This window comes from Capsicum annuum, chromosome 6 (assembly GCF_002878395.1).
Source record: "Capsicum annuum cultivar UCD-10X-F1 chromosome 6, UCD10Xv1.1, whole genome shotgun sequence".
NCBI lineage: Eukaryota > Viridiplantae > Streptophyta > Magnoliopsida > Solanales > Solanaceae > Capsicum > Capsicum annuum.
Window position 1 is genome coordinate 12,889,502 of NC_061116.1, and position 20,654 is coordinate 12,910,155.

General features: G+C 36.0%; 1 protein-coding gene across 5 annotated transcripts; it reads right to left on the reverse strand.

The window, feature by feature from the left end:
- Positions 1 to 2,267: 2,267 nt before the first annotated feature.
- On the reverse strand, positions 2,268 to 20,340 carry LOC107873528 (UDP-galactose/UDP-glucose transporter 5B). 5 transcript variants are annotated; one of them, XR_001675393.2, is made up of 13 exons: positions 20,073 to 20,340; positions 17,053 to 17,193; positions 12,010 to 12,123; positions 10,846 to 10,938; positions 10,403 to 10,468; positions 9,815 to 9,913; positions 7,635 to 7,714; positions 6,783 to 6,895; positions 5,192 to 5,280; positions 4,979 to 5,065; positions 3,267 to 3,335; positions 2,911 to 3,164; positions 2,268 to 2,763 (listed from the first exon to the last, which is right to left on the reverse strand). XR_001675393.2 is itself a non-coding variant. In XM_016720400.2 (12 exons), exons 2-12 carry the CDS (start codon positions 17,155 to 17,157, stop codon positions 3,051 to 3,053), a joined length of 1,029 nt encoding a protein of 342 aa, XP_016575886.1. In that variant the 5' UTR covers positions 17,158 to 17,193; positions 20,073 to 20,340; the 3' UTR covers positions 2,268 to 3,050. The 5 variants fall into 5 exon arrangements, 3 of the variants coding, with proteins under 3 accessions (XP_016575886.1, XP_047270605.1, XP_047270606.1); XR_007056952.1 differs by lacking the exon at positions 17,053 to 17,193 and having other exon boundaries at positions 20,073 to 20,272; XM_016720400.2 differs by having other exon boundaries at positions 2,268 to 3,164.
- Between the last annotated feature and the right edge of the window lie 314 nt (positions 20,341 to 20,654).

Below are 20,654 nucleotides of genomic sequence, written 5' to 3' on the forward strand. Positions count from 1 at the left end.
AACATGTAAAAATTAAACTCTTTATTGCATTATATCAATTCAGTTGCTTAATCACACTGTACAACGAATATACTTTTTAGGTGGTATAAATCATACTCACCCATTTTAATTTATTTTTCTTACTTTTTGTTAAATCTGTTAATGAAAAGATGTCTCTTTCTTAGAATTTGTTCAATCATAGATTTCTCAAAGTAATTTTTGAGAAAAAAACTTGAAAAATATTATTTGGCCATATAAATTATTATTATTTGACAAATAATTCAAAACCTCAAATACTAGGAAAAATTAGTATTTAGGCCTAATTTTATTTTTTAAAACTTTTAAAAGTAAAATATATTTCTCAAATATTATGGCCAAATATGTGGTGAAACTTCACTAATCTTTACCAAAAGTAACTTGTCAAAAATATTTGAAAATTTATGATCAAACGCTAGCTTAGTTTGACAACTTTTTGACTTCTTTTTTCTTTTTAAGGACAACTTTTTGATTTCAATATCCACGTTACATGTTTAAGATCATATTATTTCGCTATTATTACTGTTCTCTTTTATAATGCTATATAGTTCTGCTTTTCTTGTTTTTTTTTTTGGAACCCAAAAAAAAAATTACAACCTTTGCCACAATCTCTATCCTTTGGGTGAGCACTTTGTGGTAACTTGCTCACTGTACAATAGCTCACAAACCACAAAGAAGATGTAAACCGCACTATGCAAGTCCCATGAGACGAGCTCATGGCTTAGTGGCAAACAGAAACTAGACTCAATCTCAGGTCTCCACATGGAGAACGACCTCCCAATCACTCAACCATGCTTTCTTCATTGTTGTATTTTTTTTTTCATAAGTATTTTGAATTGTTGCACTTTAGCCTATGATCTTTCGTAAATAGCCTCTAGACCTCCACAAAATAGGATCAAGGTATGCTACTCTATATTCTCCTCAATTTTTACTGGTAGGATTCCATCGGGTATGTTATTGTAGTTTAAATTGTATTATTAAAGAATGTTTTGGTACATTAAACACATTTAATTTAAGACACGCTAAATTTAAAAGTATTCTTTATTCTTTTAAACTTTGCGTCAAGTCAAATTAAGACAAACAAATTAAAAAAGAGGGAGTAATAAACAAACTCAGTGTTACAAATGTTCTACCAACATATGAGATATCACGAACAAGGGATTGATCATTACCTCATTGTATTGGTTATGTAGTTTGTTGATCTCCAAGTTTAGGACAATTGAGTCATAAAAACATTCTTTTTTAGGTCCATTCGATGTCCGATACCTGTATTGAATTTCCGACCAATTGATATTTTCACTGCATAAAATCTACTTATATCTCCTACTTCTCGGAGACCAGTACTAAAATAACATGAACTAATACTCCCTCCATCCCATATTAGTTCATTACATTTATTTTTCATGCTTTCTCAGAAATCATAAATAAGAAGATAATTTTACTGACTTATTCCTTTAGATACTCGTTTGAAACTTTACAAACTTATTTTTACACTTTCAAAGAGTATTATTTATAGGGGTAAAATGAAAAAAATTAGACTAATTTTATCTTGATTGAGTAAGTGAGCAAATAATTTCACATATATATTTTTAGTAAGATGATCAACTAACATGGAACGGGAAGTAAGAGGTAGACTCGTGAGGAGATCTGATTTTAATAGTTTTTCATCTTTTTTCTTTCAAATTATATATAGAGAGGGAGAAATGAACTGAGTTGAACTTACTTTGGTTCATTGATTTAATTAACCCACCAGCACTTCAAGTTATATATAATCTTGTGTGTTTGTCTATGACCACCACAGCAAATGTCAAAGCCAAGTTGGACAACCGTTAGAGGAGAGGGAAGCAAATATGAGACAAAACTAACAGTGAAAAGTTTCATGGACCAAAAGGCATCACACGAAGGGCAAATGTAAGACAAATCGAATACTTTGGGGAGTAAATTAGTTAAAACTTTTCTTCCACAAGCCAAGTTACATTGGTCTTCATAGCATCCAGAGTGCCATAATTTCAGCACTAAGAGTACAACAACAACATGCCCAGTGTATTGTATGCAGTCCATACCACACTTCCAGTGGGATCTGAGGGAGGGGGGTGGGGATGGTAAAGTGTATGCAGTCCATACCACTACCTCCACTACCTCAGATGAAGTAAAGAGGTGGTTTCTGATAGACCTCCAGCTCAAGATACATACCAATATAACGAATAAAAGACAAAAAAGCAAACAACAAAAAGGGATATCACACCGCTAGATAATAAAGGAAACAAAACACCCACAAGGTAAAACTATAAACAAGCTATTCAAAATCATAAACATCAACAAAAAACTACGAACAAGAAACTACAATAAACTGTAGTCACAGTACAAAGCATTCTTCCCTACTATTATGGACGTACTCCTACCTACGAACCCTCAACCCTAATTCGCGTCCTCCACACCTTCCTATCAAGGGTCATGTCCTCCGTCAGCACTCGAGTGATTATAAAAAAACTATAATTTTGCCCATGCTAGTCACTTTTTACCGTAAACTAATGCAACACATATGTTTGGGTTCAGCCAAGCTAAAAGTTGCATGTTGCTAGCAGCAGAACTCATCCCACATATAAGCCACAAAAGCGGAAGTTGGGTTATCGCTGAAGTAGTCTAGAGCGCTAGCGCTCACAAATCATACTTCTTTTAAGCAGATATATGGTTCCATCCTTGAGAGAGAAATACCATCTCCGCCAAATCTACGCCCTTCACAAGGCACTGGAAACAGTGAAGAAAGAGATTTTTAAAGACAACTCAGAAAACTTCTATAACTTATGTCTATCCAACAATAGTATCTGAGGCAGGTTGTTAAAATGTCTTTCAAATGTATATCAAATCATTATATGCACATTGTTAAAAACCAACCAGCAAGCTATTCTTCCACGCGGAGTCCCTACAATAGAAGTCCTGTCTATTCCACCTTAGTTTTATCTCAGAGCAGCTTAGTTGCAGAGAGGGCCAAGTCAGATCAGTTACTGCAAATGTCGGAATCCTTCAAGATCTCGCTATGGATTTGCCTTTGGTGGACTTGAAGCTCTATTTTCTGTATTCTCCAAAGTTAACGGTTTCTTTATAGTATTTAAGAAGCTTCTTGCATACAGGGCACCAAAGACAATAACCTGAAAAAAATTTAAATCAACCGTAAAACAACTTCCTCCCCAAATAAAACACACTGAGAGTTTCAGCTTCCAAAGCCAAGAGACAATTAAGTAAATGCTTACAGCTCCAACGCATTGCTCCCAGCTGAGGGGATGGCCAAACCACAAGCATGACAGCAAAATACTCACCAACTACATCAATTTAATTGAGCATCAGTATTGGTTAGACACAAGGCCACTAAGGGTGGTTTGGTAAGACGAATTTGGTTGGGGAGTGTTTTGATGAAACTTTTGAACATTAGAGACTAATAATAATGCCCAACTGTTAGTTGAAATAAGTGATATGAAGTCAAAAAATAAGATATAAGGAAAATGACTTCCACGTAGAACAGAACTAGCAATACGTGGGACACCCATGCCATCTCAGGGGGATTTGTACAGGATTGGGAGGTGGATAGTCTATTAAGCCTGCTGCCCAAACTGGACTTGCACCACAGTTGAAGATACAACTGACTCCTTGTCTGGGGACACAACAAGACACTCTCTCTGAAAGAATGCTACAAGAAGCTACTCTCGAAATAGAATGATTAACTCTTGGCCTAATATGGAGGAAAAAATTACCACCCAAATCTATCTGTTTCAGCTAGATAGATTACCTTAAATGAAAATTGTCTTACACATGATTCCCTCAACAGAAGGGGCTTTCGGCTTGCTCACAGAGTTATCAGCTAGATACATGACAAATAGTCCCGAGACACACTATCATCTTTTCTTACATTGTGCAGTCGTTGCTGACCTGTGGGACATGTTACAATTTATGGACTTAACTGTGTCATGCTACATAATATGAAAGAGGTCAATGCTAGTTGCAGTCTATGGAGAGTGCATAAAACCATCAAGAAGACTTGGTTAATTATCCCTACAACATTTTTTTGAAGGGGTATTATGGACCGATAGGAATCGAAAAGGTGATCGAATCTCAACGCCTAATCAAAACCTCGAAGCAAATGTTTACTTGATCTTTTTAGTTGAACAGAGTTAACCCCTGTCATTAGCACTGACCATTTTTTGGACATTGTTAGCTCCCTAGTTGTAGCTTGATATACAGTTAGGGGTCATTTGGTTTGAAGATAAGTTATGTCGGGATTAGCTATGCTGGGATTCGTTATGTTGGGATTAGTTGTGCTGGGATTAGTTGTCCTGATATTATTTTTTAGTGGTTGTTTGGTTTGTGGTACTAAAAATAATATGCATTGCATTCTTTCTAAGAATATATTATTTGTTTACAAAAATACCCTTCACCTTATATATGTGAAAAGTGATGATCAAAGGATTTGGAGGGTAATTTTGTCATTTTATGGCTTTATCCCAAGATAAATTATCCAGAAATTATTAAAGGATGGGATAACTTAGCCCGGTACAATTTGTTAAATCCGGCATACTACAATTGGACTCGGCAACCAAACAGGACACAAAAATTTTATTCTTGGACTATTTTTTTAATCCCGGAACTATTTGTTTTGATACCTTACACCAAACGACCCCTTAAAGAGTCAATTATTGCATCTTTTTGCTTTACTCTTTTTTGTACTATTGCCTCTTCTTGATACTTCGATTAATGAAATACCTTCACCCAAAAATAAATAAATTCACCTATAAGTGAGGGAAGTCATTTTTCTCCTTTTTGATAGAAAATTTAAAACGTAGAAGATGATTTCCGTCATTCCAAACATCGGAAAATGACCTGGAAGTCATTTTCCCATTCCCTCGTATCAAACACATACTAAGTGGAGAGCATAACACTTTCTCAAACCCTTTGAACTATATCTTATTACCTGTCTGGTGGTCATTATGGTTGCAAAGGTTAGAGCACCAAATGTGCGGATTGTGTACGAAATAAAGAATTGACTAGCTGTTGCTACCTGCAACAAAGAACATAAACAGATATAATTACATTTTAATGACGACCGAGTCTGCACAATTTAGCCAAGAACAGAGAATCTTCATTTAAGCAAATCAGGATTTTTATATATTTTACAACAGCTTACAGTAGAAAGCAGAGCAATGTCAAAGAAACAATCATGATGGCGAGATACGAAATCAATTGCCATGAGAAGATTGCCCTGCATGATCATACCTAAATGGGAAATAAAAGACAAATTCTAGTCAGATCTATTCATCGGAACATAAACTAGATAAACACTCTTAATACAAACTCGGGATACCCATAAACATTTAAAGTATGTCATTAAACCAAATATCCTGCCTAACAGAAAAAGACAATACACTAGGAGCTGCTACATATCATCAAATCTTGTGTTCTTAACTAGCTGTCAAGAATTTCTGCACTAGCAAATGCAGACGTCTGGGATAGAGTTTCATCTACAATCATGTAATAGAAAGGTCAAACAATATGCAGTACACCGCAAGAATACTATTCAGAACATCGAGGAAAACTGGACGGCACATAGTGCTATGAATAGTCAAAATTTCCTGAGCCGGGGTCTATCGAAAACAGCCTCTCTACTTCATCTAAGGTAGTGGTATGGACGGCGTACACTTTACCCTCCCCAGACCCCACTTTGTGGGAATACATTGGAATTGTTGTCGTTGTTGTTGTATAGTGCTATGAACAGTCAAAATTTTGGATCTAAACTGAAACGTAATTCAAAGCCAAACATACTTAAGCTTGGAAGCTAACCAATCCTTCATATTCATCAGCTGTTGCATAAATTTGCATTTTAGATAATTTATAGAATCAATTTAAAGGTTATCAAGAAATATATAGAACAACAACAATAAACTCGGTGCAATCCCACAAGTGGGGCCAGGGGAGGGTAGTGTGTATGCAGACCTTACCCCTATCTTGTGGAGGTAGAGGACTATTTCCGATAGACCCTCAGCTCTCAAATAACTAAAAAGAAAGCATTTCAAAATAGTTTTGTAAATAAAAAGTACGAAAGTGAAGAATCCGGGGCAAATACTAAGGAAGGAATTACATAGCATTTTGAAAGAAAAAAAACAATAACAGCTAAATAATTTGATAATGAAAGTGCTAGAAACAACCGATAGTTGTAACTGAAGAACAAGAAACCAAGAGAAAAACACTACTACTACTGGTATTAAGGAAAAGTAGATAAGGTGCTCCAAACTACCACCAAGCCTATCCCACAAGCGCTCAACTAACAACTACCTATCTACTGTGATTTGTAAGTCTTACAGTAAACCATGGAAATTATTGGAGATGACAAGCTTAGTGAGAAGACCAGGAAAATAACAAAATAGTTAACTTTGTAGAAGTTTTCAGCATCTTGTCCGATACCTTTTTTAGATGTTAAGATTGATTTTTTTTAAACCCTGGGGTTGCGCGCACCTCGACTAATACAGGATACTTGCTCCCCCACCAGCACAGGTATCGAATAACTCTATCCACCAAGGCCTAGAAAGGATGGGAAGAAATCACCTAGTGCTTTTGCCACCGTTGGGATTTGAACCCGAAACTCATGATTCTCCACCCACTTCAATGAACACTAGGCCACACCCTTGGGTGCATAAGATTGAGTTTCTTAATAATAAATCAAATACACTACTAATTAGTTGCAGAAACTAGTTTTGCAACTGCAGTAAATGAGATCTTACCAGCGAAACTAAGAAGACAAGAACAGACGGTTGTGTAGAATATCTGAGTGTGTATTTCCATATCATAACCTTTAAAAAGTTTATCCTGGAATGTGCTTGTAAATCCATCAAACCTGTGAGATCAAATGCTTTATTAAAGCCTTGTTTCAGAAGCTTAAAAAAACTAATATTCAATTCTAATAGGGAGATGACTCAATTTCTCCTTTTAATAAAAACCAAAGAACGATGAAACTGAATAAGGGTATATTTGCTTCTTAAGTTAGACTTTTGTATCAACTTGCTGAGTGAAGTTTTGATATCTTTATGTTTTACTCCTATTATCTTAAAATAACTCCTCTGCTATGGACCAATTAAAAGAGCTCGTTGAGCAATAGCATAGTCATCAGGTAAAAAGAATTGTAAAAATTCATTGGGAAAGCAAAAGAGATGTATTTAATATGCAAAGTAACAATTATTTTGTTCACCAGAAAGCTAGCAAAAGATGACTTTCTGTTTATAACATATGTTAATAGCTCAAAAATCTATGAAGCAAATTCTGATCTTTTTCCTTTTGATTGACTTGGAGGCTCCAATCATGGAGCATTAGGAGTTAAGACATTTTTTTTCTGGCAATCTTAGCGAATAAGGTGAAAGACAGTACATCAAGGGAGGAAAAAGAGAGAACATTATAAACATTACAGACCTCTTATGATAAACAAACTCATTCAAATACAAGATATGTGCTTGGACCTAGTTTTCTAGATCTCTGACACATTCTCAAGAAAGTCTCAATTTTAAGCAAATCCAGCTGTTTCTCTTAACATTCATTAATTAAATGACCAAATTAAAATGTTTGATTATATCAACTCATACCCAAGATAGCCCATCATAAGAGAAACTCCCCAAATGGTGCTCTCCCTTTCTCTACTGTATGGGCTAGTGTCCCCTTCTGCCTAGAACCAAAAAAAACTGTAAAAATACTGCCTTGAGGATACAACTGCAAAGGAAAATATATTCTGAATACTTTTCAAGCACAAGCACGTGTGCCAGAAACAATAATCTTGTTAGTAAGTCTGTATTCTAGTTTGGAGAATTAACCCTAAGTACATCATTCTGATTTATATTTAGTGCTAGTAAATTATACAAAATAACTGGCTTCAAAACAGTCCCTCAACAAGGTAAACAACATAAATGTCATGAAATCTATTTCATTCCAAAGATAATGAAACAGTAAACTATTTGTTCTAGTGTTTCAGAATCAGACCAGCATAAAAGTTCCAGGGAGGTGCAGCAGAAGATGCCCAAAAATTTGATGGCTTCCCAAGAAAAGAGTGCAGGAATTTCAACCCAGTAATCCCTCATTCAGTGCTCGTAACATATTAGGCCATTGCACCTGTTCATTGGGAATGTAAATTGCCATATCTCCCTGTTTATGGAGATCCAATACAACAACTATGCTTTAACCCCAAGCTCTAGTTGGGGATATGTATAAAAATCCCCTCTATCCATTTTGCTCCATTTGAAACCATATTTTTCCAATATCCAATAATTTAGGTTGTCTAGCATCACAAGTTCTTTACATTTTCAGATGACATACAAATGTACAAGAATAAAGTGACTTCTAGCAAACATTGGACCTTACTGTAAGCTTAACAACATGATTATGGCCTCATTTGTTTGCACTTAATGGAGGCCTGAATCTGAATAGTTCAGACTTCAGACCATTAAGTGCATTTGTTTTTTATTAAGGTTTTAACTCTTAATAGGTCTGAATAGGTCTTAATCATTTAGATCTAGAACCAAGTCTTAAGAGGTCTGAAGGGATATTCTGGTGTTGGATAATATTCACCACTTTATTCATAATCAGCAGTCACCACCACTAACCACCTCTGCCACCATCACCATTGTCAACCACCATCCACCACCACCAACCACCTCCGCCATCACAACCACCATCGACAAAAAATATCAACCATAATTGTCAACCGCTACCACACCTACTACCTCTTTTATTCTAATTATATTCACCGCCACCACTGCCGTCAACAGCACCACAATCAGTAATCACTACCAGTCAATCCCTACTACAAACCAACTCATCTATCACAACTAGCACCACCACTAACTACCACTAATACATCACAACCTCTACACATTCTTTGGCCGCCACCACCATTGTCACTAGTAACGCCACCTCTACCACCACTTCAACCAGTACCATCGCTACAATTTATCTCTACTAACAACCATCTCCACCGTCACAACAAATAACATCTCCAACTAGCACCTACACATTGTCAATCATCATGCATTCATGTTTCAGCCAACACAATCAACACCTTAAACTACTAACATCAAGCAACGTCACAACACAACCACCATCACCACCATCAATCGCCACCATCATAACAGTCACTACAATACCAACCATCACAATTATCACCACCAACATTATTAATCACTAACATCAATCATAGTCACCGCAACCACCATTATAAGTCATCTCCACTATCGCTAACAAACATAAATATTTTTTCTCAATCAAATACTAATAATTTTGTTTTATTAAATTACATACTTTTTTAATATATAATTAATTTTTTATTTGAATTGGAGTTTTTATTTTATTATGTATATAAATAATTTTTTTTAAACATTCAGATGTTGAAAAACAAACAGTCTTAATCATTCAGTTTTCAGATCTAGAGACAACATCTTAATCATTCAGATGTGTATTCAGATTCAGACGTCTGAATCTGAAAAAAAACAAATGGAGCTTATTGTCTTAGTCTAACTACATGTATCACCTATAATGAATTTTTACTTCCATTGGGTGGTATTTTCCCTAAATCTGCAAGGATTTCCAGAGATTACAGGTCTTTTGAGACAACTTCTCTTCTGATAAATCATGGCTACTAGAAAAGGTTAATATGAAGCAAAAGATTCATGAAGGATTCACGCAAAATATACTCTGAAAATAATTCCTACAATAATTTGGCTTAGTGGCATTCAGAAAAACACAAAGGTGTTCAGAAGAAGACATAAGTTATTACCGGATACAGAATAAATAATGAACAACCAAGTGTGACTAGGAATGCCAAGAAATAGTCCTGTCCTTTGTACTTCTTTTGCATCATGATAGTGCCCCAGATCTGCATGAGACAAAAAGGAAGTGTAAGATGGGTATCAAATGGGAAGCATACTCAATAGTGTTACTTGTTTAAACAAAATATTGTAGGTGAGACAATGTAAAACTACGAGATGCAAAGAGGCAGATTTAAAATAAAAATATGTTACTTTTAACTTCAGTAAAGGAGGTGGTTCTTTATTGAAATTATAGGTGCTAAAATAACCAAAAAAAGTACCTAGAAAACACCATATAAACATTAAATTTAGTGCTTCACCAGTTAATTTTTTCATACAAAAGGACAAATTCACATTTCAAAGTAGATGGATATGGTATCATAGACCAGAAGTCATAGCTAGATGCCTTGAATCAACAATGCCAAAGCTCAAACAAATTACTCTATATAGAAGCTGACTACATAAATTCTAGACCAGTCTCACCCAGAGGCACTATATGAACTTCATTTTCCAGCAATTACAACAATCTAAACAATCTAAATGGCAAGTTCACTTACCATTACAGGTATCATTTTGGCACATTTTGCCAGGGTTTGAACAGGAAAGCTGACGTATTTGAGAGCCTAAGAAAGAATCAAAATTATCAGATCTCATCAGTTATTACTTCACAACTGCCAAAGTTCTTTAGATCATATTTGTCCAAATCTTATAAAGGGCAGCCCGGTGCACTAAAGCTACCGCTATGTGCGGTATCCGGGGAAGGGCCCCACCACAAGGGTGTATCGTACGCAGCCTTACCTTGCATTTCTGCCAGAGGCTGTTGTTTCCAAGGCTTGAACCCGTGACCTCCTGGTCACATGGCAGCAACTTTACCAGTTACTCCAAATCTTATGCGTTCGATTTTTGTTTTTCACGATCTTTTTTGTTTAAGGTTTAATATCTGTTTTCTACTTTGTTCTTTACTTCATTTTCATGAAATCACAAGGAAGATAAAACTTACCTCATACTGACAAGTTGTTGTAAGGATGTTAGACACAGAAACTATACAATACTTATGGAGTGGAGCTACTGGGTCCAATGCCTTCTTACTTGCCTGCAAATCAGAGAATTGGAGGTAAATGCTTAGTGTAGTGTGTGACAAATTCCCAAGAAAACAACAACATACCCAGTGAAATCCCACAAGTGAGGTTTTGGAAGGGTAGAGTGTACGCAGACCTTACCACTACCTCGCGCGGGCAGAGAGGTTTCCGAAAGACCCTCGGCTCAAGTGCAGCAAATCCAGGTACAAAGAAGAAGGAAATAGTGAAGAAAATATAGCAACTAACAAGGAAACAGTGCAAAGTCTACAAGAAAACAAAAAATAATGCAAACACTACAGATTTCACTCTTTGCCTCACCAAGAGGCTCTCAAAATAGATTTGAATGATGTAAAGGGTCGTTTGGTTTGAAAAAAAGTTATAACGGAATTATTTATGCTGGGATAAGTTATGATAGGATAAGTTATACTGGGATTAGTTATGTTGAGATTATTTTTTATTGAGTGTTTGGTTTGTTGTATTCAAAGTAATATGCATGGTATAATTTCTAGGAATAAATTGATTGATTACCAAAATAACCTTCATCTTATTTAACCTTTTTTATATATATATATTTCTTTTTAAGCTTTAAATATTCATTCTTAAATTTTTTTATTTTTTTTTAGAGAAATTAAAATATATAAATAAACATAATTTATATATTTTACAACCATTTTGAACGGTAAACTGTTCAAAATTTATTTATTTATGAATATATTATACGTTAATTAAACATAATTTATTATTTATGAATATATATATAAAATATATATATATATGTGTGTGTGTGTGTGAGAGAGAAAAATGAAAATAATAGAGTTTGAGGGTATTTTTGTCCTTTCATACATTTATCCCAAGGATAAATTATGGTGGGATTGTTATCTCACCAATTGAGTGGATAACTTATCCCGGGACTATTTATTAGTCCCAGGATAAGTTATCCCAAATATTGCCAACCAAACATGCAATAGAAAATTTTATCCCGGAATTATTTGCTTCAACACCTCAAACCAAACGACCCCTAAAGGTACACTTGCAGTATTAGATGAATAAGTCGTCTGTGCTTATAGCCTAGAATTGTTCTTTACCAGTAAAACTCCAGCAGAGACTGCAGATGTGGTAATCCGATTGCAGAAGACAAGAAATAATGAGTATATAAAATAGTCTTTGTTTGCCCCATAAGGAACTCGCATGATCTTTTCCTGCAAGAACAGATTTCATCATGATGTCAAGGATACAAAAGGTACACAATATCCAAGTTAAACGTAAAAAGGTGTTGCTTTATTAATATGGGATTAAGCATGAGATCAAAGTGACCTGTTGAACAGCTTGTAGATGCTGCTATACTTATATTTGCCATTTCTCATAAATATGCAGATAACGAAAAAAGAAAGTGCAAAAGAAACCTCAAAATTACTTATGTTAAATGGAGAAGATCTTCTTGTACAAATAATTGCATCTTCAATTTAAGAAACTGGGGAAGAGGATACAGATCAAGGAATTGGATGACTCAAAGATCATTTTCAACAGTTGCTTACTCAATGATCACATCAGTCCTTTATTTTTGGTGCGTGGGGGGTGCATGGATGGGGTTGTAAGTTACTATGAATCTATTTAACAGTTACTAAGAATCTATTTAACATGTAAACTCCAGAAGTAAAAGGAAAAAAAAATGTAGCAGATTTTGCATGAGAATCAATTGAAAACAGAAAAGAGACATATAATCACAGAGAAAAGAGTCGTTTTATGTGTAATACTGGAAAGCTGCAATTAGAATCTAGATGACTATATTGTACGATGTGGCTCCCACTAAAAAACTCAAATTATGTGGAAATTACACACACTTGGGCTGATTGTCAATAAGGGCACATATCAAGGTTTGATTAGCCTAAACCCTTAAAACTTAGCAAATGGGCATGAAACAAATTTGCAGGAATGACAACTGCTATAGAGAACAAGTGAATTTAGATATTTATTAATGAACAAACAATACTAAAATTTTGTAGTTCACCTTTATGCTTATTTGTTTTAGGCTTGCTTAATATAGTACTGTGCTCTATTCTTATCCTCCATATGCTACCTTCCATTTTTGTTTTTTTGGTAGAAAAAGAAGAAAGAAGGTGAGTTTGAACACTGACACAAGAGCCCTTATTTATTCAAAAGAGTGTCTCTTCCTCTTAAGAGCCTGTTGGATTGGCTTATTTTAAGTGCAAGTCCAAATAGCTTTTAAGCACTTTTGTAGTGTTTGAGTAAAATAAAAAAAGTGTTTTTAAGATCTTATGTATATGCCAAAAGCCATAAGTTAGAATTCCTAACTTAAGGCTTTCGTCTTATAAGCCAAAAGCTATATGTCCATCCAAATAGTCTTCCATCTGGAGCAATTGAGCCAGACAACATTGATAGCAAAGTTTCCGTGGTATGGTACAAAGCTTTTTTTGTCTGGATCTTCGACAGATGTACTCAACTGGTATAAAATGAATGGCTCATCCAATGAGTGATACACTACCGAGTAAACTGCAAATGGGTCTTGCTTGGTATAATATAAGTGGATGAGTTAGTTATAATTAGCTCATAAATAACTTCTTTTTGGTTTCGGTTGCTTGACTCAATAATCGCCTTCAAAGTCATTGACTCCATGTGACGTTTTACTCTGGAATCACACAATTGTATAAGAAATTTATTTAGAACAGATCTTGTCCTGCAGGATGCCCACACCTTGTGGCTTCCTCTGTAAAATCGTTTGGATCCCATTGTAAGCACAACTCTTGCGTACTAACAGAATTTGAAACTATACCTCGAAACCATTTCATGATAGGATTATATTTAGAAACTCCAATATCATATTGGAAAGACTCTCTATCATGTTTTTTCACCCACATAGAATAAGCATGTTTCCATCCCATGAGGGACCGAAATGTCAGAGAAGCTGAAGACAATCAGGAGGGAAGAAGTCCTTTAAAATAAATAAACTGAAAATGCTTCACACTAGAATTTAATACCAAAAGTGTTCCGTCCGTTCATTCTAATAAGAACTGGAACAATCAGAACTTCTAGAATTAGCAAAAATAAAGCACCATGGAAAAGAACTTGCCCAATGCTCTAAGCTTAAATACCCAAAGTTATTCTCCATTTCCTCCCGTTGCATACTAAACAAATTTGTTACAAGAATCTACTTATGCAACCCAAAACTTCAAGGCAATGAGTGGAGTGGTTGTCCGATCCTTGTTCAACCACTTTAGATAGACTTGCTTATCCAATGCGAGCCTTTTATATACAGCTCAATGTCCTTCTGCACATGTAACCTAAATCTTAGGTCACACATGACTCCATGCAGACCTACGAATGAGACTATTGGTGTGCCAAATGTTGCCTATTATACCATAGTAAGGAATCTAAATATTTAAACCAAAACTTAGTGGCAATGAGTCAAGTTGACCAAGAACTCAACAAAGTTCATAGCGCATTGAACAAAAGCGTCTTATACTGTTCAATGTTGTATGCACTAATAACTTCATAGCGCATTGAACAAAAGCGTCTTATACTGTTCAATGTTGTATGCACTAATAACTAAGGCTTTTTCCCTCTTGTTTCTTTCAATTGCAAATGAATAAAATTACCAAAGCAGCAAGTGTATCTCCTCATTTTTCCTTTGCCCGTACGATCATGCAAGTACCCTCTTCCTAAAGCCCTTAACACTATCATACAATTACAATTACCTCTCCCACCAAAATAAGAACTGAGCAACACAATGATACTTAAAGCGATTATACATTTTCATAACATCAAAGGGCATACTCTATTTGTTTCAATTAATATCACTCTCTTTTCATTTTAGAACGTCTCCACATGATTGCACCATTCCTTTTCAATCAAAATGTCACATCTTCTAATAATTCAAGTTAAAAATTCAAGCTCTTTCACAACTTCTAATAACTCAAATTAAAAATTCAAACTCTAAAGCTTAATGTGATACTTTCCAATGCACTAAGCTCCCGCTATGTGTGAGGTTAAGGGAAAGACCGGACCACTAGAGTCTACTATACGCAGCCTTGTGTAACATTTTTATAAAAGGATGTTTCCACTCCTCGAACCCGTGACCTCTTCGTCACATTGCAGCAACTATCACATTGTTATTTTCTTTCACAACCACTAATATAACGCACCAGCCAAAATGAACACCATGCTCAGTCAAATGCAACAACAACAAACCCAGTGTATTCCCACCTAGTGGGGTCTGGGGGGGTAAGATGTACGCAGTCCATACCTCTACCTCTAATGAGGTAGAAAGGCTGTTTCCGATAGACCCCCGACTCAAGGCACGAGATACCACACAAACACATAGTGCACCACAGAAGCAAATTACATAACATAAATACGGCACCCATAAGTAATATAAAGCAGAGGAAAGCAGGGGAAAGCACACAGATTCGTAATACAACATGGAACACGGAACACGGAATCATGACAAGAATAAAACCCCCACCAAGTAATTCCCTACACTAGCGACCCGAACTGACCCTAATCCTCTGCCGTAATTCGCGTCCTCCAGACCTTCCTATCAAGGTCATGTCCTCGGTGAGCTGTAACTGTTCCATGTCCCGCCTAACCACCTCACCCCAACACTTCTTCGGCCTACCCCTACCCCGCCTAAAACCATCCAACGCTAGCCTCTCACACCTACGGACTGGGGCATCCATGCCCCTCCTCTTCACGTGTCCGAACCATCTCAATTGTGCTTCCCGCATCTTGAACTCCACTGAAGTCACACCAACCTTCTCCCGGATAGTCTCATTCCGAACTCTATCCCCTCTAGTCAGTCCACACATCCAGCGCAACATCCGCATTTCTGCCACCTTCATTTTTTGGATGTGGGAGTTCTTAACTGGCCAACACTCCGCTCCATACAACAAGACCGGACGGACTACCACCCTGTAGAATTTGCCTTTAAGCTTGGGCGGCACCTTCTTATCACACAGCACCCCCGACGCGAGTTTCCACTTCATCCATCCCGCTCCAATACGGTGCGAGACATCCTCGTCAATCTCACCGTTACTCTGGATCACGGACCCAAGATACTTGAACTTGTCCCTCTTACATACCTCCTGAGCTTCCAGCTTCACTACTACCTCATTCTCCCGCCTCACGTCATTAAACTTGCATTCCACATACTCTGTCTTGCTTCTGCTCACCCTGAACCCTTTAGACTCAAGAGTTCGCCTCCACACCTCTAATTTGTCATTCACACCCCCTCGAGTCTCATCTATCAGAACTACATCGTCTGCAAAAAGCATACACCACGGCACCTCCCCTTGAATACGCCGCGTCAACACATCCATCACCAACGCAAACAAAAAGGGACTAAGAGTAGATCCCTGATGCAATCCTGTCAGGACAGTGAAATGCTCCGAGTCTCCTCCCGCCGTCCTCACCTGGGTTTTCGCTCCATCATACATATCCTTAATTACTCTGATATATGCCAGCGGTACCCCACTCACCTCCAAGCATCTCCAAAGCACCTCCCTGGGGACTTTGTCGTAAGCCTTCTCCAGGTCGATAAACACCATGTGCAGATCCTTCTTCCTCTCCCTATACTGCTCCACCAACCTCCGTACCAGGTGGATTGCCTCCGTCGTCGAGCGGCCGGGCATAAATCCGAACTGGTTCTCCGAAATAGACACTATCCGTCTCAGCCTCACCTCGACCACTCTCTCCCAGATCTTCATCGAGTGACTCAATAACTTAATCCCCCTATAGTTATCGCAACTCTGAATGTCCCCCTTATTCTTATAGAGAGGGATTATGGTACTCCACCTCTACGCCTCGGGCATCTTTGCCGTCCTGAAAATTTCATTGAACAATCCAGTCAACCACCTTACACCAGCCTCTCCAACGAACTTCCAAAACTCCACCGGTATCTCATCCGGCCCTGTCGCCCTACCCCTTCGCATCCTGCGGACAGCCTGTCTAACCTCTTCTACCTTAAAACGTCTACAATAGCTAAAATCCCGACACTCCTCTGAGTGCTCCAGTTCCCCTAAATAGAAATGCATACATAGTTTGGGCGGGTGTTGATCATGCTTGTTCTAAATCACATAAGTATACAATGAATATCATGATTTTGAGAAACATACTTGTAAGATTCCGTAGATGACAAGAGTAGACATAATTCCACCCACTGCAAAAACTCCTTTTAGAAACTTGTTGTCCTTTAATGGCGGTGATGGTGGCTCCGCCATATCCCATCCAATCTACCTTACTGCCGCCACCTCTACCTACAATACAACACACAAAACATCTATTATACAATCACACACACAAACAAACACATAATATAAACATATGCGCCACTGTATGTGTTTATTTTACATTATACTCCCTCCATTCCAAAAAGAGAGTCAATTCAACTAATTTTCGAAGCTAAATTTCATTAAATCAATTCAATATTTTAAAATCAAAATTTAGATATTCCAAAACTATATGAAAAGTATTATAAATTACAATTTTTCTCATACATAAAAAAGTACATCCTAAAATATAGGTAAAAGTTCATATATTTTTTACTCTCAAAAGAGAAAACTGTGACAAATATTTTTAAACTGAGGGAGTATAAGGGCTTGTTTGGTTGGGAAAACAAGTTCTCTCGTGATTAATTATTCAATCATCCTGCCCTCAATGTAGGATAAAAATAACACTACAATCCTACAATAAGTTATCCCGGGATTAATTATTTTAGTATTGTTATCCTACCCTCAATGTGGGATAAAAATCGGCCAAACAACATAAATCTCGACAGTTTGGAGTTTAATTACAGAAAATCCTGACATTTTGCATAATTACTGAAAATCACGATTTTGGATTTATCGAGATACATAATTAGCTCCCGATACATCCAACGAATAAATTTTTCTTTGTAAGGATACACAATTAGCTCCCCGTACATTTTTTTCGATTTTGGATCTATCGAGATACATATTACATGCAACAAAAATACATTTTTTCACTTGTAAAGATACATAATTAGATCCCAATACATTTTTTTCCAATTTTGGGTCTGTCGAGATACATAATACATTCAATGAAGATACATATTTCCTTTGCAAAGATACATAATTAGCTCCAGATACATCCAACGAAGATACATAAGTAGCTGAAATTTTTGTAATTACTTTTGTAAGGGTGGGAATTTGTGTAAACATAGTAAGTTAAGGTGTATGATTATATTATTTTTTCATAAAAATAACGCTACAATTTCGAAATAACTTACAGGATAAGTTGTCCCGTGATTTTATCCAAATCAATGAATCAAACATGGGATAAACTCATCCCAATATTAATCACATGATTAGTTATCCCTGATCCATCGTACCAAATAAGTTCTTAAATGTACAAAATGTATATTTCAAAAAGTACATCATAAAATATAGGTAAAAGTTCATATATTTTAGATTCTCAAAAAGAAAACCGTGACAAATACTTTGAAACTAAGGGAGTATAAGGGCTCGTTTGGTTGGGAAAACAAGTTATCTCCTAATTAATTATTCAAGATTCTTATCCTAAATAACACTACAATCCCGAGATAACTAATCCAAGATAAGTTATCCCGAGATTAATTATTCCAGGATTGTTATCCTACCCTCAATGTAGGATAAAAGTAACACTACACTCTCGGGATGACTAATCAGAGATAAGTTATCCCAGGATTAATTATTCCAGGATTGTTATCCTACCCTCAATGTGGGATAAAAATAACACTACAATCCCAGGATAACTATCCAAGATAAGATATCCCGAGATTAATTATTTTAGGATTGTTATCCTACCCTCAATACAACAACAACAACATACCCAATCCCCACCAAGTTGGGAAACGAACAGTCTGATGCACCAAAACTCCCGCTATGTGCAGAGTCCGAGGAAGAGCTCCATCACAAGGGTGTATTGTGCGCAACCTTACCTTACATTTTTATCAGAGGCTATTTCTAAGGCTTGAAACCCGTGACCTCCTAGTCATATGGCAGCAACTTTACCAATAAACTTTACCAGTAATTTTTAACCCACCCTCAATGTGGGATAAAAATAATGATACGAGTTATCCCGGGTTAATTATTCTACAATTATTATCCTACCTTCAATGTGGAATAAAAATAATACTGCAATCCCGAGATGACTAACAAGATAAGTTATCCCAAGATTAATTACAACAACAACAACAACAAACCCAGTGTATTCCCACAAAGTGGGGTCTGGGGAGGGTAAGATGTACGCAGTCCATACCGCTACCTCCGAAGAAGTAGAGAGGTTGTTTCTGATAGACCCCCGGCTCAAGATAAAGAATAATAAATAAGGGGATCCCAGGATTAATTATTCTAGGATTATTATCCTACCTTCAATGTGGAATAAAAATAACACTACACTCCCGGGATAACTAACAAGATAAGTTATCCCACGGTTTTATCCGAATCAATGAACCAAACATGCGATAAACTCATCCTAATATTAATCAAATGATTAGTTATCCCTTATCATCATACCAAACAAGCTCTTAAATGTATAAAATGTATATATAAAAATGTACATAAATTATAGGTAACAGTTCATATATTTTTGACTCCCAAAAAAGAAAACTGTGACAAATACTTTGAAACTGAGGGAGTATAAGGGCTCGTTTGGTCAGGAAAATAAGGATTAATTATTCAAGATTGTTGTCCTAAATAACACTACAATTCCGGGATAACAAATCCAAGATAAGTTATACGTGATTTTATCCAAATTAAGGAATAAACTCATCCTAATATTAATATCATTATTAGTCCTTATCCATTGTACCAAACAAGATCTTAAATGTATATAAGGTATAATTAGCTCCCGGTACATCCAATGAAGATACATAAGTAGTTGGATTTTTGTAATTACTTTTGTAAGAGTGGAAATTTGTGTAAATATAATAAGTTAAAGGTATATATTTATGTTATTTTTTCATACAACTAACGCTACAATCTCGGAATAACTTAACCAGTGATTTTATCCAAATAAATGAACCAAACAGGGCATAAACTCATCTTAATATTAATAACATGTTTAGTTATTCCTTATCTATAGTACCAAACAAGCTCTTAAATGTATAAAAAGGAAGGAGAAACATGAAGATCACCAGTGATGAGAAGTGTACGGACGGTCGCCGGAGTTCACTGATGCTGCAGATCGCCGGTGATTTAACTCCGGTAGGGAAGGGAGAACAAGGTTTTACTATAGTGTTGGCCGGCGGTTTTTTCACCGCTTTCCTTTATTTTATATGTTCACTTTTCGAATATCTTAATTTTCTTTTTTTGTTTTTGGTAATTACTGAGGGTGTGACCGTAACGGTAACGACAGTAAAATGCACTGTCATTATTATTCTCGCCAATCTCTAACAATATTTATTCCTGAAAAATTAATGAAGAGTTTATTTTTTTTATCTATTTTATTTTTATTATTAAATATTATTTCTAAAAAATAAAATATATTCTATTCAAAGAGAAGTATAGTAAAATTATTTCTATTATTTATTATTTTTTAATCTATATGCTAAGTTAATAATAGACAAGTATTATTGGACAGAGGAGAGGAAATATTAATCACTCCATTTATTTTTAGTTGTCTAGTTTGTAAAATCGATCTATAATTTATCTATTTCTATTTATTTTATTTTTAACATTGAATACCCATTCACTATTTAATGTATTTTTTAAAGTAG